The following is a 25,036-nucleotide window of genomic DNA, read 5'->3' as shown; positions in this document are numbered from 1 at the left end:
TATTATTGTCTTTCCTTTAGAGGATTAGGGTTCAAATTGTAGTTCCATCTGGAGTACAAGATACAGATAACTTAAAAAACTAAAAAAGAGTGTTTTATAAGTTATCTGTTTTTTTAGTAGTAGGTTTTTTTTACCTACTTTGTGTTGCAACACTGAAATTTCCCAATTGTGGGACAAATTAAGGCTTATCTTATCTTATCTTATCAATCAAAAAAACAAAAAACAAAACAAAACTTCACAATGAGTTTAGTATAATGCACATGAAATATATGTGTTGAAACAATTGTCCGATAAATACATTGAATACATATTTATTTATTTATAGTAGCTACAATAATCTAAAAATATTAAATTTGCAATTAGTTTGAATCGCACCATTACATTTTTTATATGAGTATTGTATAAATGAGGAGCACGGTATCTGAGAGAGAATTTCCGGTACTATTTAAGTTAGTATTCGCAGTAGCAGTCCTAGTTGTAGTAGTGGTCATTACAAACATCCATTTACTTTCATGATTAGTTTGCTTTTACATTACACTTTACTTCAGACCAGCACTCATCATTCCTCGTGTCCCTCACATTAACATAAGGTGAAAATTAAATAGAGCATACCGTAGCTAAAATCCTGTATATATTCTAAGTCCCACTGTGAGGAGTAATATTGTGGGAAGAGTATATTTGATTTGCTGTGCACAGATCCATGGAGTGAGAAATAAGATGGAATGAATCTACTTTACCATCTAAAGCTCGAGGTGGAAAGTCTATGGAAATCCCAAATTTAATTAAAACTGCATGAATTACGGATGAGATAAAGATCAGTGCTGAATTGAGTAAAGCGTAGCGAGATTGCTCACCTTTGATATGTTTTTAAGGGGTTTAAGCTAATTTCACACTCCGACATGCCTGCTAACGCGCTAAATGGTTTACACATGTAACAAATGTTAAACAGGCCTCTTGAAGCGTTCTTTTGAATCATGTTCCTGTATTGGCTATGTTAGAAATAAGCTTGTAAAATATTACATTTCTGACCCAAAGCAATTACAAAAATGATCTTTAAAGATCTTTCAGGGGACTCGCTGTCACATTTTTATCCCAACCCTGCCCCTGCCTGTGTCCTTGAGCGTCTCATCTGCTCCTCCAATCACACAAACCTACTACTTCTTCCACTCTTGGCAATCTTCACGACAACCATATTTTATATCCTATAATAAAAGTTTTATACGCTCTATACACATTATTAGAGAGGATAGCAGCTAGTAAAACACTTGAGACTGCGAGAGTGTGAGAAGGGAAATATGGATAAGGAGACAGGCTGAGGCGAACGGGAAGACAAAAAAGTACTGCAGATTAATGTAAGAAAAAAGCTAATGATTGGCGTGTGTTACAAAAGGTTCGGAGGGTGGAACAAAGCAGACGGGAGATGGAGGGAAACGTACAGTAGATAAAGGAGTTATGGGCTGCAGCAGCCCAGAGCAGCTCCTGTCAGACCAACATAAAGTGTCACAGATCACACCTACTATCTGTGTCCCGGGGCACAACGCACTGCAAACCAGGAGACTTCTCTCTCTTATGTTCTGTTAAGGCCAGCTAAAGTCATGCATGTTTTGCAGAATAAATACACTTAATATTGTAGTTTGTCATGCTTATGGCATGTTTCAGGAAGGATGAAATGGCACAGTTATCACTCTTTTTGCAATCTCTTTATTTCTTCATGTCTGCAATGAAATGGAGCAAAGGATCAAGGTCTATGTAGTGCCCTCTGTTTATTTAGCAGTTTATTAATAAAGGGACTTGTAATTCTGTATATTCTGACAGTCCATGATATTATTAGTGTTGTTTTTCATGTCATACTTAGTCAAGCGCACAAATGCACATCATTGACATTTTATTTTTTTTAAACTGTTGTTATTGCAATCATATTAATAATAATATAATACAATATAAGAGTTGATTCACACGTACAATTTACAAACAATTACATTAATATGAGAAAATAATACAAATCCTCAGAGTGGGTTATTCTTCAATATTCCTGGAGAATGAACTGAAAAGCAACATTTTTGCCTCCATTTCAGACCCTAAACCTGATAAAAACTCAAGAGTTATTCAAATATATTGCTTTTGTACCATGTAAAAGTTGAATTTGTGATAATAAATGAAAAGGAAGCATGCACACACCCTGGAGCAGCCTCTACACCCTCCTCTGTGTGTGTTTCTCCTCCCTCCTCAGCTCTGGTCACTCTCTGATTGATGCAGTCCACATGAGAGATGACAGGGGCTTTTCCCATGCATACATTTATCTAAACATACCTTACTTTCTGCTCACATGTCATTCTCAGAAAAAGCATATAGGGCATACCTGTAGAAAACACTCACAGTCTTCATTTTCAACATTTTAATCCAATAGGAACCCCGATCAATATCTGAAAGGGATTAGTTTTTATATAGTTAGGTTTCTTTAATTAGCGAAGCATGTTGTAGCCTAAATATTACAGAAACGTGTAGATTCTAAAATACTGTTATGTATATTATTATTGTGTTGTGTGTTTTGTTGTATTTGTCTTCTTTTAGTTTAAATATAAAGACTTTTTAATGACATATTTTGTATATAAGCTTTCATCATATAGCTGGGGCTGAACTACATGCATGCCTTTGCTCACATGTAATTGTTAGTTTTAGTGCAGATAATATACCACATTTTTCTAGTCCTGGTAAGTAAAATTTCCCGCAGATGTACGAGCTCCCCCTTGTGATGAGGGTTGAAACCACATCTATATTTTACTGCCACTGCTAAGTGCAACCACACCACATCCGCCTTTTGTATAAATATTACCTTATCAGTCAACTATCTTCCCTTCATTTTATGCCCACTTTAGTCATAAATAAGTAAAGAAGGAAAAACTTTGAAAAGTAGCATTGTAGGTCACCTTTTATTCTGTTTAATGGCTACATAAATGTACTCTGTCAAAGAAAAGAAATTAGGCGGAACCAGGGCTAGGGGCTGAGCAATGGGTCATAACAATGAATGTACAGCTGGGGCTGCTGACCAACCCAGAACAAGAAAAGTACACATTTTCCCATTTTAAATAATAGATTGAGTGTTGGACTTTTACTATTGAGTTACATAGCATTATGATATTCTTTTATTACAGATAATTAGTAACATTTTTCTTGGAAAGCTATGACTGTTTGAGCTCTTTTATTTATTTATTTATTTAGTCAACACATTTTAATGCATGCCTTATTTTATCATTGTTTATATTTTACTATTAATATTCATTACCTTATGGTACCGAAGTTCATAGACAATAGCAATACAATTTATACTTTATTAATTTAATATATAAAATCATGTATTTTTCACTCATGTATATTGAGTTAAAGGACACATGCAAAATGTACTTTTTTGAGCTTTTAACATTATAACATTACCTTACTTACCTGGAATGCATTTCTGCAGTCAAATCACATTCCTTGCATGCCTACATTAGCATATCAGGGGGACGCTAACTTTTGTTTATTTCCCCATTGTAATACTCTCTGTTGCCATTAAATGGAGTGTTAACAGAAACGATGACGATCGCCTCGTATCCATAACAATGGGCATTGTTGTGATGATTCCATACCATCTACTTACTGTTCTTTCTTGCCTTTCAGACACCCAGACCCCTGAACATCATCAAGCAGAACAACGGTGAACAAATCATCCGACGTCGCACTCGCAAACGCCTCAACCCTGATTCTCTGCCTTCGGAAAACCCTGCCCCCAAGCGCCAACAGCTCAGCGAGGAGCGCATCAACGGGGACGAATCCGACCGAAACTCACTGAAGAACCAGCAGCCATCCCCTCGCTCTCGCTCGCCACGCTCCACACAGGTTTTCCTCGCCAATCAAACTCTTGAGATCCATCGACGAATGCCTCCTCTTCTGCTGCCATCCCATCCATCGCAAATGGAGGGCAACGGCTGTATTCCTGATTCCGGGCTAATCTCCAAAATTGAGGGAGGAAAAGGAGGTGGTTCTGAAAGAGGAAGCCCGATCGAAAAGTACATGCGGCCGTCCAAACCATCAAGTTACTCTCCACCCGGTTCGCCCATCGAGAAGTATCAGTATCCGCTCTTCTCTTTGCCGCTACCCTTAACCATATCACCGGATTTGGCTCCCGAGTCCGACTGGCTTCGATTCTGGACCAAATACAAGATGGCAGCCACATCTGGTGTCGCCGGCGGCATCAGTAACCTTAGCAATGCAGCTAGCCTTGGAAACAGTTACTTGGGAATGGTTAGCCCAGTGCAGCAGCATCATCATCAGCAAAGCTACACGGTGCCTTACTGTGCGTCTCCATACTCTCCTCTACCTCCTCCACCAGCGACCCCGCACTACCCACCCCCACCCATCCAACCGCAAACGTCATCGGCATCCCTGGAGAACGAAGCGCCTTTAGACCTCGCAATAAAGCAAAGAAACACCAAGTCCCCGTTAACTGACAAAAACTGGAAGGAAGAGGATTCGAAAATGGAGGAAGAGGCAATCCATAACGAAGAGAAAGAAATAAAAGCTTCATTGGATGTTTCAATAAAAAGTGCAACGGTTGACGCGTCCACCCAAGACGATCCGGCCAATCGGTGCACACACTGCGGGATCTACTTCCTGGATGAGGTCATGTACGCCTTGCACATGAGTTGTCACGGTGACCAGGCGCCATATCAGTGCGGTTTCTGTCTTCACGTCTGTGCCGATAGGTATGATTTTACCACGCACATACAAAGAGGGCTACACCGGAACTCGGATAAGGCTTTACCGCAAATACCTGAAATCACTGTGAGTTCAGAAAACGTAAATGTAGAGGAAGAAAGCGGGGATCCAATCGATGACACTGATGGTAAAGATGAGCAAGAAAAAGAAAGTACAGGAAGTGACGTAGAGAACAAGGAAGATCAGGAAGATCTTGAGGAACAAGGTAGCAAGATGGCATCGGATTGTACTGCAACATCTCCAACTGTCACTGTTAGCAAGTCTGAAAATGGTGACGAGAACTCGGAAGGTAATTAACATATTGATTAAGTGGCCTGAAACGAACTTAATGGTTGCCTTTAATTTGGGAAGTATAAGCTGTAACCTCATGTTTTTTGAGGCTAGCACATGTCAGAAGGGGCCTATACCTTGAACACATCCTTATGCTGGAAGGGCTTGCCTGTATAAAATGGTCAGAAATTATTGTCGAATCAGGCTTAAGCGCTGCAAGGACTGTCGGGAGACGTAACCGAAATCTGGGGCTGAGTAACAGTCGCTTCTTGACATTTCTTGACAATGGGCAAGCAGCTGAAATCACCTAACAAACCCAATAAACAGCCATTTGCAAACACGAAACTGGACTTTAAAGATTTTGGAAAGATTAAAAAGATGCATTTCATGTGTTATGCATTTGGTTGAACTGGCCTTTTGCATTTTCAGGCCTCGTGATCTTGGTAAACCCATCTGGTTTAGCCAATTGAGCCAAATACCAAAACCTTCAATATCTGCAAAGGATTACATTGAGACCATAATGAACTGCCCTGATACGCTGTTTCTTTTACTCAAAAATGACTGCATTCTCGAACAATGCAAAGTGCCATCGCGCAAGTGGCAAGAGACGGAATGAACTTCATAACAGCCATTTATATACAGTATGGTGTCAAAGTATTTTCAGCTTTGATGGAACAAAGTGACGTCTTTTCTACCTTCCTCTGTGCCATGCAAGCGATGTGCCTGGCTACCTGCCTATTAGAACAAACTATTAACCTGCTTAACAACTATATTAATATTTACAAAAATAATAATAACGATTTTAGTACAGACTTGCTACATTTTCTTATATTTGTGCTATTTTGTAAATGCTTGAGATGGTACTTTTTAAAATTAGTCTTTTTTATGTGTTTGTCTAGCAGCAGTTGAACAAAAACGGTACAGCTAAATAGGGTTTTTCTGCTTGTTCTGAAAGTAAATGTACAGCAAATGTCCGTCCCCTAATGATGATGTAAGCATAATGAAGGTCTGTCCTCAGGGGTCACATGTGTTGCACCTGTTCAAATGCATTTTCACTGCTATTTTGTTACATACATGTTCTATAACCTTGTTATCTTGCTGAGAGAGTAGGGCATTAAACCCCAGAATCATCAATAATTATGCACTCCACTGACAGACTGGCCCCTGCAGTGCTGAACGCTTACTTACATTGTGTTTTTTATTACAGTACACCATGTTTTTTCTCAAGCACCAGTGGTTTAAAACTTTGGGTTGTTGCTCTTAACGCTCACTGTAACCACAATGTCCCAAGGTTAGTTTATTTATTCTCCTCAATTCTTTTTTTATTCTTTACGTGATTTCAAGCACCATTTTCATTTATACATACACTGTCTAGTCAGGCTTAACATTACCAAGACTTGACCTCAAAAATCTGTTTCTTATCAAGTCAATAAAAAAGAACGAATATTTTTTCAGACAGATATCGCCCTCTAGTGGATGGGTACAATTCAGTTCATGAATCCGCCGCATTTCTTTGTCTACATAATACGCCGAACATAAAGCAAAAAACTTCCCATCTCTTTGCCCGTGTGTTATTAATGCCCAGAGGTTTACACATGTTTCTGTTTAACCAAAAGTTCTCATGTAATAATTGTCATCATTTGGGACATGTTTTATCTTGATTGCCTTGTTGCCTTAGTTGCTAAAAGCTAATCCAATGCAGACTCCTTTGAAGTAAATTGACAGTAGGGAAATACTAAAGAAAACGTTGAAAGCTTTTATGTATTTTGACTAGTGCCTGGAAACTGCCATTCGTTAATTGCCATTCAAAATAGTAAATGAGCCACAGCATTGTATTGTAATGCTTTAAGATACTTGATTGACATGCCTTAAGTTGTTTGGGTGTCCACGTCCAAAACGTCCCAAAAAATTCAACCGCAATCAATTCTGAGCCAACTCTTTTTCACCGTGTGTACAGGTGCATTGTGGTAAATTAGAATATGATTGTGGTGAAGATAAGAATTAAAAGTATCAGTCGTAATGCTAAAAAGTACACAGGTCAGCTAAATTTCAACATTTGTAATTCTCCATTTAACTTTTCAGGCCATTTTAATAACTCAACTGTATCCACAATGTTCTCTTTTTTCCCATGCACCTTGCACCTCTTTGTGAAATGGTTTGGACTTTTGCCTTAGTTCTATTTTTGATGCAAAACCAGATAATCCTCGGTGTGGTGTGTGGGATGGGTATATGTATGAATATATGAATACAAATGTATATGTGTGTATGTAATGCCATACATAGCCCATACCGCTGTAAAGGTAAATGTCACAGTGTCTGTGTGGTAGTCACAAACACCAGGGAGAGACCAATTTGTCAATTTCATCAAAACATGACAGATCTGGTTCTGAAGGGCAGTATATATAAAAATAGATGCCATTTTATAAGAATTGAATATGTACTGTAGAAAACACTCGGCAGTGTAACTTTCTGGTTGTGGGTTAATGCCAATGCTTTGCCTGGAATGTTCCACACTAAGGCATAAAACATCAGACCTGTTCAATTACAGGTGTTTTATTTGTTGCTAAAAAAAAAAAAAAAAACATGCATTCTTTCTTAACTATCTACAGATTTGACATGTAATTTGTCCAGTTGTCTCCATGGAGATAAATAATGCAATATTACAAAACATTCCAAGCAAAGATACCAGAACAAACCGAACAAAACGCTGAATAATTTAGCTTGAATCTGGGGCCTAAATCCTTTTTTATTTTATTTCTGTTGTTAAATACATGCTGCGGGGCTGTTAGCTTCATTATCTGTTTACATTTGCAAATGTAGCAAAAAAAAAACACAAAGGAACGAAGCAGAAAAGGGAAGAGGGTGGTGGGATGAACCCGTCTGTATATGAAGGGAGGAACAATAGCTCTCACAGATTTAAAGGTTTACGCATGTTATTTGCACCTGTCTGTAGTTCTGCCTTACTCCTTTTCTCTGCAATGTTGAGGAATATTGAAGATATGTCATGGTAGATGTTGGCATAGACACTCACTGTGCCAAGCCAAAGCCTAAAATGCTGATTTCAGATTATTTTAAAGGTGCACTGTGTAACATTTTTGAGTTTTTTCCACCTGTCTTCATGGAGCTGTTTATGCCTTGAATGTTCTGCAGTATATTTAAACATATCTACACTGCATTTATTTCATCACAGTGCATTTATTACTCAAAATACCTTGGGAAATCTCAGTCAGGTGGCACCTCCTGCTCGTCTCCACGGAGATAATGCCATTCTGTAAGACATTGAAGGCTAAAACATCTCCACGGAGACAAGCAGGTGGACGGAAAAGTTACGTCGTGCACCTTCAATTGTTCTCACCCCTCCAAATCCAAAATGTGGTCTCCTCAGGACATTTTGACAAAACAATGTCCATATTCTATTCATATTTGAGAGGATTTGAAGTAAATTAAACAATACTTTCACCTGTACTCTTACGGCCTAAGCAGATGTATTATGCTTATCCCAACACAAGAAAAATGGGCCGACAACTGATCTTTTGCCTCGATGATGCAAGCGATCTATGACCAGTTATTTCCTCAAACCCTTGTCAAACGTTCTATTTTATTTCGACTCAAGTGTGTATTAAACATGTTACGAGGTGGTTTGGGACGAGTGTCAGCAGATTGGCATTTCAAATCTGCGTTTACATTGAAATGGGAGGGAGAGTTGACAAGTATTTTGTGTCTTTGTCTGAATTGTATGTACAATGCTGTTGCTTGCACTCATGTATATTATTATTGCCAAGGAAGGGACATCAATCACACAAAGGATACAAGTTAGGGATGTACAGTATTAAATGGGAGATGAGGGAGCTTAAGGCCAGTTTAACGGTGGCCAAATACATCAGCTTTGTACATTTATCTATATATTTTAGTAGTTTCTATTCAGTTACATGGCTTTTATAGAAGAATTGGGAGTCCTAGATTGTTTTCTGTTTTGTTGTTATTTTGTTCTGCTATTTTTCTTATCAAGTTTAGGTTTGATCTCATGCAAAACTATTTCTGCTACATAATTTTTGACAGCCAAGAAACATTTGTTACACAGCTAAACTTGAAGAATAATGTTGATGATGATGATGATAATTAATAAAAGTAATAACATACTTATACTTGAGTAATGTGTGTGCTTATTCTATGATTCGAACTGGAAGTCATGCATGTGTCATACTGTGGTTCTTTTGGTTGTTCTACATCAATCAAAGACATTTATTGGATGGAGTTAAATCACCAGTTTGATTCTGACTCAAGGTTCTCTGTAACTGCTCCCCAGCTACATTTAAGATTAGACCAAATAAAGAGGCTATTTTGTATTTACAGGCACGAAGTATAAAGTATAGAACGTCTAAAATACTACGTATGTCGTCTGAATGTTAAAATATTCAAAATGGAGGCGACTGGGGACAAAATGAAGTAAACCGTAAAACATTGTCAAAGATTAACTAACATCAGCTCTAAATACTAATGAATTTAAGTACTTATACCAAAAAATAATCAACACTTTTGAATTTCCTGGGTAGAAATATCAGTTACCAGTACTGTATTTTCCGGACTATAAGTCGCAGCTTCTTTCATAGTTTTGGCCGGGGTGCGACTTATACTTATATTTGTACTTCTCCTTATACTCCGGAGCGACTTATATGTGATATTGTTTGTTATTTTCACACTTGCAACCGCATTTCATACTCCAGTGCAACTTGCATATGTTTTTTTCTTCTCTATTTTGCATTTTTTGGCTGGTGCGACTTATACTCCAGTGCAACCTATAGTCCGGAAAATACGGGTAGTTGCTTTACTATAACATAAGATTAAAAATAAATAAATAATTGTATTGGAGCTTCATAAAACAGTATAGTTTGTGGTGAAGTATGTAACATATTCAGTGACGGACTTGGACATTTGGGGGCCCATAGCTACATTGAATTGTTTTTGATTCACCGTTTGTTGCATTTATTTATAAGATGTGGCCCTGATCCACCTGTGATCTGCTCTTAAACCCAGCTCACTGCTCGCGCCCAGAGAAGACAAAAATGTATGAGCCCTCAGAGAAGTGACCGTGCGGGAATGAAAGATGTAAAGTGTGTGCAGGTCTCATAAGAAGCACATCATTATTGTTATGCATCAGCGATCAATATTAGTGGAGGGTAAACTAAAGCCAGCAGCACTTATATTGATGCGGCGTACCTAAGTAGACTCAGACCTCTTTGCTTCACTCTTTTAAATGAATCCACAATGCTAATTTAATGCGTTTATAAAGCATATATATATATATATACTGTAAATATGCGCAGCCTGGACAGGGCCCCTCCCACTCAGTACACACTCATGGACTGTTCCATTCTAAGCGTGGGAGATTGCTTGGACAGATAAAATAAATATTTGACACTCATTTTTCTTTTCTAATGTACACTGTCATCATTTACTGTGACAAAGAGGGAATAGCAATCATTTCGGGGCTTGGTGCCAATGATGTTTGGGAAGGGCATCTGATTGGGGGTCCCTCCAGCTGAGGGGCTCAAGGCAAAGTTAGGCTGCTGCCAAATGGACAGTCTGCCACGGAATATATTTATAGATAACATGAAAATGTATGTGGGGATCACCATTTCTGTAAGTATTTGTCCAGTAAAAAAAGAAAAAAAGTAGGATTTAACCTTTCAAAATGTGTCCATTAAAGTGTTTTATTCTTTCCATTTAAATAAACAAGTCAAACACAATAGAAAATGTCATTAAACCAAGCTTTGATTTCACTCAATTTTCATATTTTGTGATATTCTGTGGTTAATACCAGTTTCTCCATTGGAATCACATCATGTTCCACTTCCCTTTTGCCTCGATCGGACTTTAGAATAAGCATCATTCTGTGCTGACCAGACCTGGAGTGTCCCCAGGGGCTGCACTGCGGTCGCCCACTGCTCCTGAGCATTTGCCCCAACAGCATTGAAGGATATGGATCAAATACAAAGACAGATTTCTCTGTGGACACAATAAACTTGTAGCACATTTATATTTGTTTACGTGAGCAAACCTGCAGCTCTTTTCACCTGTCATCAATAGTCATAACATCTTCCTCTCAGCCTCCGGTAAGTCGTAGTCTCACAACATTGTGAGCAGCTTTTATTATGGAGGAGACTTTGGGATCATGTCAAACAAAATTAGTCTTAGAATAAAGTAGAGCGCCTCCTGCTGGGAGAGTGATGTTTCACCTCCCTCCTGAGTCCAGGTTTGTTTGCTCTTCAAAAACTCTAGTGTGTTCCGTGAAGCTGATTATAGTCTTAGGTGAAACACTGAAATGGTTTTAACCACTGACATTGTAAACAAAAAACGGACAAGGAGGAGTTTATTTCTCTCAACAAATGCATTTGCAGTAATAATCAAGTTTGAAACCTTAAAGCTGTGTACAAACATTTTCAAACCGTGCAAGGAGAAGTATTTAAATAAATCTAACTCTTTTCTCTCACAAAACATTTGGTACATATTAACAGGCATTTTCTGTCCACAAGAACAGCTTTAGAACTGCTTTTCAGACAGAAATGAAGCAGGAGGGCACAGCCTGGCACAATCTGCTCTCATCCCAAAGTGTCATGTAGTGGTCTTTCTCACAAGTTTGCAATAGATGAATGTTTTGGTGTGTAATGGTCTGATTTTCCAAAAACAGAATTTGCTTACAATTTATAACAAAACAAAAGTTATGTATTAGACTTGTAAGGCAATCCAATTAATAAATGTAATGTAAATTGTAACCCTTTTTATCAAAATTTTACACAGGTGATTGTAATGACAGTTATGTGTGTCAGATCATTGACACAGATAACATATTAGTGAAATTATAGTTCAGAGCATTGAAACTACTATCACAAATGTTTAAATTAATTTAATACCACTGACATTGGCTTTTATTTTTCAAATTAACAATTTTTTAACATTTATTTTTTCACTTTTCTAATTTCAAACACACAGAACACAGAAAATGGAACACTGCACAGAGAAAGGGGAAAACACAGAACAACCAACGCAATAAAATAAAACTACAGCACATCTTTTCCTGCAGCGTTCAAAGGTCATTTTTACCTTTCACTTATAATGTCGGCCTTGTCCCTGATTGTTCGGGACGTAGAGCCTGAATTATTCTAATAAACACATCCTTCAAAAGTCTTTTTTATGCTATTTTTTATGCTATAGTAGTATATTTATAGTAGTTGTACATTTTCCTTGCCGAAAAGGAGGGTTTAAGGACAGGGGACTTTGGGACATTTGTCTAAGGACAGGGGACCTTGGGACATTTGTCTAAGGACAGGGGACTTTGGGGCACTTGTCTAAGGACAGGGGACTTTGGGACATTTGTCTAAGGACAGGGGACTTTGGGGCACTTGTCTAAGGACAGGGGACTTTGGGACATTTGTCTAAGGACAGGGGACTTTGGGGCATTTGTCTAAGGACAGGGGACTTTGGGACATTTGTCTAAGGACAGGGGACTTTGGGACATTTGTCTAAGGACAGGGGACTTTGGGGCACTTGTCTAAGGACAGGGGACTTTGGGACATTTGTCTAAGGACAGGGGACTTTGGGGCATTTGTCTAAGGACAGGGGACTTTGGGACATTTGTCTAAGGACGGGGGACTTTGGGACATTTGTCTAAGGACAGGGGACTTTGGGACATTTGTCTAAGGACAGGGGACTTTGGGACATTTGTCTAAGGACAGGAGACTTTGGGACATTTGTCTAAGGACAGGGGACTTTGGGACATTTGTCTAAGGACAGGGGACTTTGGGATTTTGGCATATTATTGAATTAAATTCAATAACATGTATTGATTATGGCTTGTAAATGAAATGAAATTAAATGAAATTCAATAAAATATCAGCACAATCTGTGTTGGTTCCATTTGTTTTGAAGTATTACAAAGTGGGCGTTCAGGTCAAAGGTCATGAAAAGTACATGTCAAAAGCACCGCAGTGATATGAAAACTTCTCAGAGTTCTCCTTTAAGTCAAACTTCTGTGGCCTTAATTAACTCCACAGAACAAGTCCGCATCAGAGAACACTGTGTAATCGCTGATGCATGTGATGTTGAGCATTAGAAGTTTGTGTTTGTGATAGGAGCTTTGATTAATGTTGATTAGCTTGTTTTTTAAAGACCGGTGGAATTACATGGCAGGAGGTCTCTGGTCTCATGTGACTGTGTCTGTGGAATGTAAAAAGTGTCAGATGATTGGACACACCGAGCCGGAGCCGGACCAGAATACAGAGCAGCCTAAAGTCGCCTGGAGAGGTCAACATCCACACACACACTTTCAACCTGTGTGAAGACACTTAAAGCACAGGACATGATGGACTGCACAGGACACGTTGGACTGCACAGGACATGATGGACTACACAGGACATGTTGGACTGCACAGGACATGTTGGACTGCACAGGACACTTTGGACTGCACAGGACATGTTGGACTGCACAGAACATGTTGGACTGCACAGGACATGTTGGACTGCACAGAACATGTTGGACTGCACAGGACATGTTGGACTGCACAGGACACGTTGGACTGCACAGGACACGTTGGACTGCACAGGACATGTTGGACTGCACAGGACACGTTGGACTGCACAGGACACGTTGGACTGTACAGAACACGTTGGACTGCACAGGACACGTTGGACTGCACAGGACACGTTGGACTGCACAGAACATGTTGGACTGCACAGAACATGTTGGACTGCACAGGACATGTTGGACTGCACAGAACATGTTGGACTGCACAGGACATGTTGGACTGCACAGGACACGTTGGACTGCACAGGACACGTTGGACTGCACAGAACATGTTGGACTGCACAGGACATGTTGGACTGCACAGAACATGTTGGACTGCACAGGACATGTTGGACTGCACAGGACACGTTGGACTGCACAGGACATGTTGGACTGCACAGAACATGTTGGACTGCACAGGACACGTTGGACTGCACAGGACACGTTGGACTGCACAGGACATGTTGGACTGCACAGGACACGTTGGACTGCACAGGACACGTTGGACTGCACAGGACACGTTGGACTGCACAGGACATGTTGGACTGCACAGATGTTGGACTGCACAGGACACGTTGGACTGCACAGGACATGTTGGACTGCACAGGACATGTTGGACTGCACAGAACACGTTGGACTGCACAGGACATGTTGGACTGCACAGGACACGTTGGACTGCACAGGACATGTTGGACTGCACAGGACACGTTGGACTGCACAGGACATGTTGGACTGCACAGGACACGTTGGACTGCACAGGACATGTTGGACTGCACAGGACACGTTGGACTGCACAGGACATGTTGGACTGCACAGGACACGTTGGACTGCACAGGACACGTTGGACTGCACAGAACATGTTGGACTGCACAGGACATGTTGGACCGCACAGGACATGTTGGACTGCACAGGACATGTTGGACTGCACAGGACATGTTGGACTGCACAGGACACGTTGGACTGCACAGGACACGTTGGACTGCACAGGACACGTTGGACTGCACAGGACATGTTGGACTGCACAGGACACGTTGGACTGCACAGGACATGTTGCACTACACAGGACATGTTGGACTACACAGGACATGTTGGACTGCACAGGACATGTTGGACTACACAGGACACGTTGGACCGCACAGGACATGTTGGACTGCACAGGACATGTTGGACTACACAGGACATGTTGGACTACACAGGACATGTTGGACTGCACAGGACATGTTGGACTACACAGGACATGTTGGACTGTACAGGACATGTTGGACTGCACATTTCACAATTTAAGATTAAGTGTACCCAAAAAAAAAAAAACTAAAATAAAAAGCCTGTTTTTCCAAATTTGACAATTTTAGTGAAGTTTATAATGTTACTTCCTGGTTGGAAATAAGCAGCAGATGTGACGTTGGTCGAGGTAATTCCACAACTGTTACCGAGCAACCAGGACCAAAACCCAAATGAATTACACAATAATTCTGATTTGACAAATAAGAATACCTGATAACATCTTTATTTTGTTACATCATTGTTTAAATTGTCAGAAAAATGTGTCAGTTGTGTAAATTGTCACTTTTTGAGGTAGACTCCACCTCAATCCACCAAAAACAATGATATTTTGATAAACATGTGACCCATCATGACTTTAAAGGTGAAATATGTAAACTTTCTGGTGCTGGACCTGCTACTGCTGTGCTCCACGCATAATAAAGCATGCGTACGTACAAAAATATTGCATAAGTGAGGTAAAAAAGTTTGCGTTCGTCTGTATGCCACATCGCAGAAAAATTCAGCCATAAAGTTTAAGAGTCTGAGTACAGTTTTTTTCCAGAGTATAAGTCGCACCGGAGTATAAGTCACACCAGCCAAAAAATGCATAATAGAGAAGAAAAAAACATATGTATATAAGTTATATATAAGCACTGGAGTATGAAATGCGGTTGCAAGTGTGAAAATGACAAATAAGATCACATATAAGTCGCTCCAGAGTAAAAGTATATAAGTATAAGTCGCACCCCGGCCAAAACTATGAAAAAACATATATAACTGCAACTTATAGTCCGTAAAATACTGTAACTTTCCATCTTTAGGTTAAACTTATCTGCAGGTGCACTTATCAAACCACAACGACTGTATTTATTTAGGTATTAGAAACTGTAAACGACAAATATCCTGAAACTGTAACAAATATCCTGTTAGTGGGAAAAACAACATAAAAACAACTACTCCTTAGTTTTTTTATTCTGCAAAGATGTTCTGAAATGCATAGAACTACTGAATTAGTTTAGCAGTTCATATTTTTCTCTTAAGTGTCTTTCTTCAAATGTTAATGCTCCTGGGCTGGGAATAAGCACTAAACAGAACGCTACTGTGAGGCAGAGCAATAACACGTTCAGGTGGGGCACAGTAAAGCTCATTTTTAACTAGTGCTGCAACGTAAAAGAATGAACAACCCAACCAAGTACATATCCTCACCTCTGTTTTGAACATTCTCTATTGTGTTGGTATCAGAGACATTGTTGTGTTGCAGCACAGATCCTCTGGGACTTCTGTCTTTTCTCAAACACCATTGTTTCCTTGCCCTGTCCTTCACATCGAAATCTTCTAATTACGCCAAATACCTTTTCAAAGTAGAACTGATAACGTCTAGCAGCTCTTGTATGTGTTAAAATTAATTTAGTTTCATCACCTTCCATATTTTACAATGCATAAGCTTTCCCGCTTTTATTCTCGCTCACCTAAGAGTTATGCAATTAGATTATGGTTCAAAACGCCTGCAGTATAAAGTAAATTGTGTCTAGAAGTCACACTCACCAGGTTCCCCTTTAAGCTATTTCTAACTTTTAACTGAATTAGCCAGTGATGAGCTTTAAGTAGCTTTTAACAATTATAATATTAAACAGTAAACATGGGATAAATGAATGCCTTTAGTGATCAAAGTTGCCAACAGCTTTAAATAATGTGCAATAACTGACTCAGCATCATTACATTGCCAGTAGTAATTAGAAGATTAACAGTGGATGCAAAGAAAAGATGAGTTAGACATTTTGTGTTATTATTTTTGCCTTTAGGTGGTCGTACACTGTGAAAGGCATTTGGAGTGCGAACGTTTTAAATATGCAGCACAAAATAGGAATAAGTGTGATATTAAAAATTAGCTGTGGTGCTATGCAAACATATAACTGGCTTTTTAATGCAGCCCCAGAAATGATTGTGGGCTTACAACGCAGCCAGGCAACAGAGAATGAAACTCTCAGTAAATAAGGGTCAACACGAGTTACAGCAAAATCACAAGAAAATGGAAAGCCCACAAAACCAAAGGCTCGCCGGTTGTGACCCTCAGTCAGTCAGAGCTCAACTTCTGACATTATAAAACACTTGTAAAGTCTTGCCTGTTCCATTCCGGTTTTAACCTACAATACACTCCCAAGGTCGGTGCCCATCTCCTCCATTCCAACTCATCCTTTTAAAATTATTATTCGTTCTGTTTCTTTTTTCATTTCTGATAGATTTTCTTTGCTCCTTCATATCATAAAGTGTCATTATAATAACTGTTGAAAAGGGTTTATTGATGTTTATTATTGTGTACTTTTGTATGTCTATGTACCGTATTTTCCAGACTATAAGTTGTACCATTTTTCATAGTTTTGGCTGGGGTGCGACTTATACTTATATTTATACTTATATACTTATGCTCCGGAGTACAAACAAATAATATCACATACTTGTATGTGATATTATTTGTTATTTTCACACTTGCAACCGCATTTCATACTCCAGTGCCACTTATATATGTTTTTTTTCCTTTCTCTATTATGCATTTTTTGGTGCGACTTATAGTCCAGTGCTATTTATGATCCGTAAAATAATGTATTATGTACAGTCTCACATTGTGCTCACCCGGAGACTTTGCCTGTATATCCTTGGTGGTCCACACATGAGGTTCAATGAATTAGACATAAGTGCATCAACAATTTACGTCATAAATATGCATTAAACATGAACAGCTGCAGTAAAAGTGAATATTTGGGGAGAAAGAGTGTAAAGATGAAGACTACATAAGTAGGTTTTGGATGAGATGAAAGATGACATGAAGTTTGTCGTGTGAGAGCTTTTCTACCTCTGCATCTGTAGTTCAGAAACACAAGTTTACAAATACACAAATCAATTTTATACAGCACATAAGCGGACCCCAATTAAAAAAGCAGTGACCTCCCCTTTGTGGTTTCCATTTGCCTTCATTACCATTAAAAGTTGCAAAGCCCAAACTTTCTGACTGGGGGATGAATTAGTGTTTGCCCTACAGCCGTGTAAGAACCACAGCTACAGTACTGAGTGACTTATTGGGTGATTAAATCTTGTATCCATGCTTATCGGACTGTTCACTGCACTGACAGACTAAATTAGCTGGTTTCAAAATCACAGCCCAAAACAATTTCCCGTGGACTCTTCATGATGCAGTTAGTTGCTCCGAGATGAGTCTAATAGTACGTATACGTCTTCATTTAGCTTTTGGCAATTGATATTTCAAACAAAAGCCAAGGGAATCCAAATGGAATAAAGTCTTTTTTGTTTTCCTTTTTTTTTTAAGACTCTTGGTTTCTAAGTTGAGGGTTTTGGGTAAAAAAAAACAACAACAAAAGATAAGATAATCCTTTATAGTCCACACATGGGGAAATTTCATTGTTACAACGCAGTAGATACAGGAGGAAAGGACATATTATAGGACTATAATAGAAGAACTCTTATGAACAAAACAAAAAACTCATATTAACAAACTCCTCTCATATCCTAATAGGGAATGGAAGGGGGGGAATTAAATAGATAAATAAAATAAAAAGATAAAGATAATAATAAAATAAAATAAAGTAAAGTAAAAATAGCTAGCATAAGACTAAATAATACTAATAGTAAGTAAGTAAACAAAATAAAACACTCTTATTTACATCAGTTATATGCACATGAATATGGCCTTAATTGCTTGTGAGTACGCCATTAATTGCACATGAATATTACGGTATTGCACATGGTTAAGTCAGTATTGCACATGGTTAAGTCAGTATTGCACATAGTTAAGTCAGGATTGCACATGTTCAGGGTTAGCAGTGTTTGTTATACAGTCTGACAGCAGCAGGAAGGAAAGACCTGCGAAACCTCTCCTTCACACAGCGAGGGTGACGCAGACGCAGAGAGGCAAGAACAAAACAAAAGTGAAGCTAAATTATCTAGCCGTCTAGTGATTTCAATATTATAATATACAGAGGGTCACTATTTATGCTGTAATGCTTCTAACTGTTTGGTGCATATGTGGCTAAACTTTTGTTAGCACTGTAACTTAATAAACAGGTTGTATTCTTGTTTGCAGATCTGTCTCATATAGATTTGTCTTGTATTTTATTGTTTTTATGTACTTTATTTACGCGTCATAGTCACATGGCCTGTCAGTGTTTGAGGACACCTGTTGCCCTTTTATGAACTTTACATGCCCTGAGAAGACAAAGATCTGTGTCAAAACGTTTCTCTCAATAAAGGACTTTTAATCTAACTTAATGAGCGCTCGGATTCTGAATCTACCCACACGACGAGGCTACCTTTTGTTTTTTTTTACCTAGTTTTGGCCCAGTGCAGCACCTTTCCTGCTGCCAAAAGTACATTCCAAAGGTATCCGTAGTTGTTTCCACTGCAGGAGAAGTATGTACCAGATACATAGTTTTAAAGTCATGTGGTAAGGTCATTCAGAATGCTTTAATAATAATAATTCATTGGATTCATAGAGCGCCTTTTCAAAACACAAAACAAAGCGCTTTACAGTGCATTGTAGCCACAGCTGCCCTGGGGGAGACCAATCTGCAACATGGACCTCTGACAAACACAGATCAATCATACACCACATTCATTCTAGACAATGTGGGGGAAGTGTCTTGTCTAAGGACACGGCAGACAAGATGTTGGGAATACCAGGGATTCTCAGCGGTTTCCCTTCCTCGTACTAACCAGTCCCAATCCTGCTTCTGAGATGAGACCTGGTTGAGTATTCTCAACGTGGAGGGACTTTTAGGCCCTTAAAATTCTGTTGTCCTGTTTTTTATTCCCTTTGGTCAACCGTCTGATAAAATAGAACAAGCAAGCTCCTGGGCATGTGAGACATAAAGGAAAAGCTATGACCCACTTGTTTTAAGTTAAATCAACCATTTTGGGAAGAATCAAGGAAAAAACAAAAAACCCTTAAATCTCTTTTGTCTGTTCTCCAAAGGGTTTAAAAACAGCTTCAGTTTGAATTGGGCTCATTATCATTAGGAAACATTGTAGCATTACCTGTACAGTTTATGTTGGCAATTATAATAAAACTTATATTAAAACCCCTCATCATACTGGCTATTTTTTAACACATAATTTTCTAATCTTCAGAACACTACTGCCACTTTTTAAGAAAAGGTTCACAAAAGCTATTTCTTTCATGCAAAATTTGCCAAGCAAAGGTGGACAGAGAGTCCATGCTGCCGCCAACTCCTCTCTCCAAACTCCATCTCAACATCCATTATTCAGGGTAGCTCCAGGTCAAACTCTGCATCTTCCTGACACCCCCAGTTTTGTTCTATAGTGTATATCCCACTACTCAGTATATACTTTGCACTGACTGTCACATTTATATTCTCCACCAGGCTGCTCAAAGATAAAAGCCTGGGCTGCAAAATGTCACACTGCTATTGATGAATATTTTAGGATTTTAATTATGCCACTGGGTGAAACAGTCGTGTGGTTTTGAAGTATAAGCAAAGAAAGGTGTAGCCAGGTGTCAAAGTACAGAAAATCACTGTACTCATCTTGATAAAGTACTTCAAAACCTCCCATAATCATGGTTTGTGTATGTGTCAAAGTGGTACAAGTCTTTAAAACATTTCTGGATCAAAGTAGAAACGGTTTAAGGCAAAGTGCATATACATTTATTACTTTGCACCCTTTTGACACATTAATAAAGAGAAAATTCTGGGATAAAAGTAAACTGGTCCTGAACCTTTTTTTTTTTTAGATATTCAGGGTGTATCTGAGTGTGGCTGATAACACTTTTCGGCAGTGGTAGCTTTCTGCCACGGCAATGGAACAAAGGTAACAAATAAATAAATACAATTACAAACATAATATTTGGTTCATAATGTTGCTGTTTGTCTGGACTCTTGAAGGATCAGTGCCTTGACTATTTACAATTGCACTATGTAACTTTTTCCATGGAGGTTTGGCTGAGATGTTATTGCTTTGCCTAGAATGTTCCACAGCACGGCATTAGACACAGAATAAATGCAAGCTACATCAGTTAAACGACTTAATGTGCAAAATTCCAGGCAATGCAATAACACCACTACAAAGAGGACACGGGCTACAAATCCTATACTACTGCTACGACTATACTACTTCTAATAAAGATATGAGCACTACTACAACTGTGCTGCTGCTGGAAACTAAATGTACCAGTCAAAGTTGAGAGAACATATGAATGCATTAAAAATTCAACCACGTTTTGTGATTGTAGCTCTGTCCTGTATTTCCCCCACTGATCTCTCTATAATTTAGCAAGATTTTACATTCTGGGTCTTATTGTAAAACCAGCACCCAGCAGTCTACTACTAATACCCCCCTGTGGCGTGTACAGTTTTGGAGTACTCCTGCTGTAATAACATGTTACCATGGAAACCAAGGCCAAGTGGGTTTATGGTGTGGTACCACCTAGAGGTAGTCTCTATTATTTATGTGGCTTTACTTGTTTCATTTGGATCCTTGTGTTTGGGCCTTGATAAAAGTCAGTATTAAATATACATGTTATGACGTGACATTAAAGCAGCCATAATTATCTCATATACAGAGGGAATAATCACTGCCTCAAGATTCATAAGGCCTTGATTATATTTGAATCTTACAGTTGGCAATATGCTGCAATATTACAATATGATTTAAAGTCTGGGTAATTTCAGTAATTCGCTTATGCAAATATTTTCCTTACAGGGCTAGCAGCAGATGAGATGGCTGACGTTTGTTACTACGGGATCTACAAAGGCACATCGATGAGCCTTATGAGCTGTTAAACTTAAGAAAGACCTTTGTATGTAAATGTTATGTATATAATCACAAGGCATTACAAAACTATATCAAACCCACCTGCAGTTCTGGACCATGTTCAAGATATTTCTATAAATGCTCTGATAGAAGTACAATACCGGTACTTAAAAAGCTATAGCTATAAGGTCAGGCAAACGTTTCTTAAAGTCCAAGAAGGGAGAGCTTCTGTCAGTCCAGCCCAATGAAGCTGTGACTTTCGAAAATGGTTTGGAACAAAATAAATAATAGTTACAGTGTTTTAATTATTATTATAGTTTTGACCCTATGTATTTCTCTGACGGGGTGTGAGACTGCCATAAGAGTTACATACATCTAACAATTTCATCAATATGTTAATTGTCATGAGCAAATCACTTCAAAACCCAAATTTTAGAGAAGACAGATAAAGGGTGAACATTAATTCTTGAGGGACTCATATCTTTGGATGCAGAGTGGACGAGACAGGAGCCCCCTAAAGTGAAATGAATGGAGTACTTTAAAAAAAGAGAGGGGAGAGATGGAGACGGAACAGTGTGGGACAAAAGAATGATGGAGGAAATGAGGAACACATGTATCTCAGATACTTAAACAGAGGATAAATGTGGCGGCCCGGGACAGCCAAGCACGATAATGATCCCACAGCGTGAGGAGGAGAGGGCGAGATAGGAGCGTGACAGATGAGCAGAGAGGAAACACAGCCAAGTGAATGGTGAGGACAAGATGACAAGTGTGATGTGACGAGCTTTTCTCTGAGTCTAGTAGTGTATTTCTGACGTCATCCTCTCAGGACTTTGTGCATAACAGCCTGGTATTTGCAATACTTAAAGGAGAACGACATGTTTTAGCACACTTCTGTTGAATTGACATAATCATCTGACTTTGATCGCTATTGGGACACTAAAAACAAATCATTTAAAAGGCCGTGGCTGCAGAGCCGCGGCGCGGTCAAATAACCCAGCAGTTTCAGGAGCCGCGGCACACCCATATAGCCTCATGGCTAACCCCAACCCCAACCCCAACCCCAACCCTAACTCTAACTCTAACTCTAACTCTGACCCTGACCCTGACCCTGACTCCGACCCCGACCCTGACCTTGACCCTAACCTTAACCCTAACTCAACTCTAACTCTAACCCTAACCCTAACCTTAACCCTAACCTTAACCCTAACCCTAACCCTGACCCTAACCCTAACCCTAACCCTGACCCTAACCCTAACCCTAACCCTAACCCTAACCCTAACCTTAACCCTGACCCTAACCCTAACCCTAACCCTAACCTTAACCCTGACCCTAACCCTAACCCTAACCCTAACCCTAACCCGGCGCGGTCTAATCCGGCGCGGTCAAATATAGCTTTTCAGGTTTGCTGTAAAGCAAATAGCTTTACAGTTTCAGGGCTCTGTAGACACTCCCTATTTAAAAATACATTTTTGTCAATATCACCCACCTCTGCCTGCTGGTCTCCATGGAGATGTTATTGCTGTGCTTGGATTGTTCCACAGAATTGCATTAAACATGTACAGTATATACCTGCAGAGACAAGCAGGTCAGATTAGTGGGGAAGCACATTTTCTCACATAAGAAAAGACTATTTTTCAAGGTATTTTAGACAAATAAAAACACAGAGAAACAAATATATGCTAGATTATTTTTTTTAAGTTAGAAGCCGACACCCCATGACTGATATCTGATTAAAGTCGGACACAGGCATTCTATCTTTCCCCAAGAATTGTGAATATTTTGAGCAAAGCGTGAAATAAATCCTGCTCAGGCTGAATGTAGAAGTTGTATCTCTGATGGCGTCCTGCTGGTTGCTTTCCGTTTGAAAACTTTGTTGGGTATTTGGAGAAATGTTACTGAAAGATTTCTGAGGTTGAAAGTAAAAACTAAAATAAAAATGATTTAGGTCGTCACGACAATGTCTGACCTCAGGAGCCACGATCAATTTTAATTACTTTAACCTGGACATAACAAGTGGTGAATGTGTTTTATTGTTAGCACAAGGTTCAGGTGCAGCACAGCGCACTTTACCCTCTGAAAGTCGTGTGTTCAGTACGTTTTACAGCTCCTGATGGGAGGGTCATCACATTGCCATATTCAGCATGAGGCACAGCTGCAGTATTTAGTTTGTTAGTTGTAGTACACCAAAGTTTAGTGAGTCACCTTCAATCACGCAATGACCATTTCAGTTGGTTACACAGTATCATGGAGCAAGTAATTATAACACTGATACTACCAGCAACGCAATACTACCGCAACTACAGCTACATCATTCTTGTGGCTACAATATTTGCTACATTTAGTACTTCTGAGATACCGTACTCAGAGCAGCAAACCCAGGTATAGTGAAAAGAGTGACTAACCGGCCATCCACGGCACGTAATGCAACGTCTGCTCAACACTCTATTAATGCCACTGCACGTTTCTGCAACAATGTTTTAGCCAGAAAAATGGGAACCAACGTTCACCTCTGAATGTACATTATAGTTCAAATTAAATTAAGTCAAGAGAAGAGGCAAAAGGGGGTTTAGGAAAATGTATGACAAACATCTCGGAAAAGTACATTAACTATGATAAAAAACTGAAACTTCAGAAGTCTTCAGAATCACACAAGACTGAGATCAATAACTGTTTGTGCATTAGTGTTTAAGAGTGAGCTCAGTGTCCAATAGTTTTATCATATCAAGCAAATAAATTAAGATAATACCCGCTAATGTTGACCTTTTTCAACCCTCCTTCTATTATAATTGCAATTCCGGTCCAGTGGGAACTCTCTGTGTTTAAATGGAAAACAAGGTAAAAGTCTCGCTGCTAAAACATGCTATATATTAGATTGATTTGTGTAAAATGTCCAATGTTCACGTGAATAAGTCAACAATACATCGATTCCCTGGGCGGCCTGAAAATGGCTTTTTAGTCTGTGTAGAACTTATATTCTCTCGAGGTCGGCAGCTCCATGTGAACTTATACAACCAGAAGGAGGCTTATGTCAAATTGGCGGCGTCCAGACGGGCTTCTGGAATAATACTAATAGCATTTTACTTAATCTAGCTGCTGTTTGAGCACTACTAATAATATTTCTGCTTTTAACTGAAGTATGAAATTTAAATGCAGTATTCCCACACTGCTTATAGGTTCTGTCAAACTGCAGTGTGGACAGTGGCCCCAGCACCAGCACGGAGGCTGTAGCCACTGAGATTTATGTTAGCACGCAGCAAAACAACTTTCAATATCTGAACAGCAGAAAAATATTGAACATACATGATTCACATGAAAGACTTATTTCAAGATTAAAGTGGCTGATGAAAGTTGACAAGTTTGCAGCCCTGTGTACAACTGCAGCGACTACGTGCTTTAATACTACAT

The 25,036-nt window shown here is 39.2% G+C and overlaps 1 protein-coding gene across 1 annotated transcript in view; it reads left to right on the top strand.

Moving 5' to 3' along the window:
• The window catches only part of trps1 (trichorhinophalangeal syndrome I), a 125,887-nt gene extending 116,719 nt beyond the window's left edge, over positions 1-9,168 (top strand). The window contains exon 10 of the mRNA XM_072447875.1: positions 3,658-9,168. Coding sequence (XP_072303976.1) covers positions 3,658-5,052 — 1,395 coding nt within the window. The 3' untranslated portion in view covers positions 5,053-9,168. The remainder of the gene's footprint in view (positions 1-3,657) is intronic.
• Positions 9,169-25,036: the final 15,868 nt, after the last annotated feature.

Source organism: Eucyclogobius newberryi, unplaced genomic scaffold (genome assembly GCF_026437365.1).
Source record: "Eucyclogobius newberryi isolate DKJ021-1_F unplaced genomic scaffold, fEucNew1.0.hap1 SCAF_16, whole genome shotgun sequence".
Taxonomy (NCBI): Eukaryota; Metazoa; Chordata; class Actinopteri; order Gobiiformes; family Gobiidae; genus Eucyclogobius; species Eucyclogobius newberryi.
Note: the sequence above shows the minus strand (reverse complement) of the source record. Positions and strands in the feature narration are given on the sequence as shown.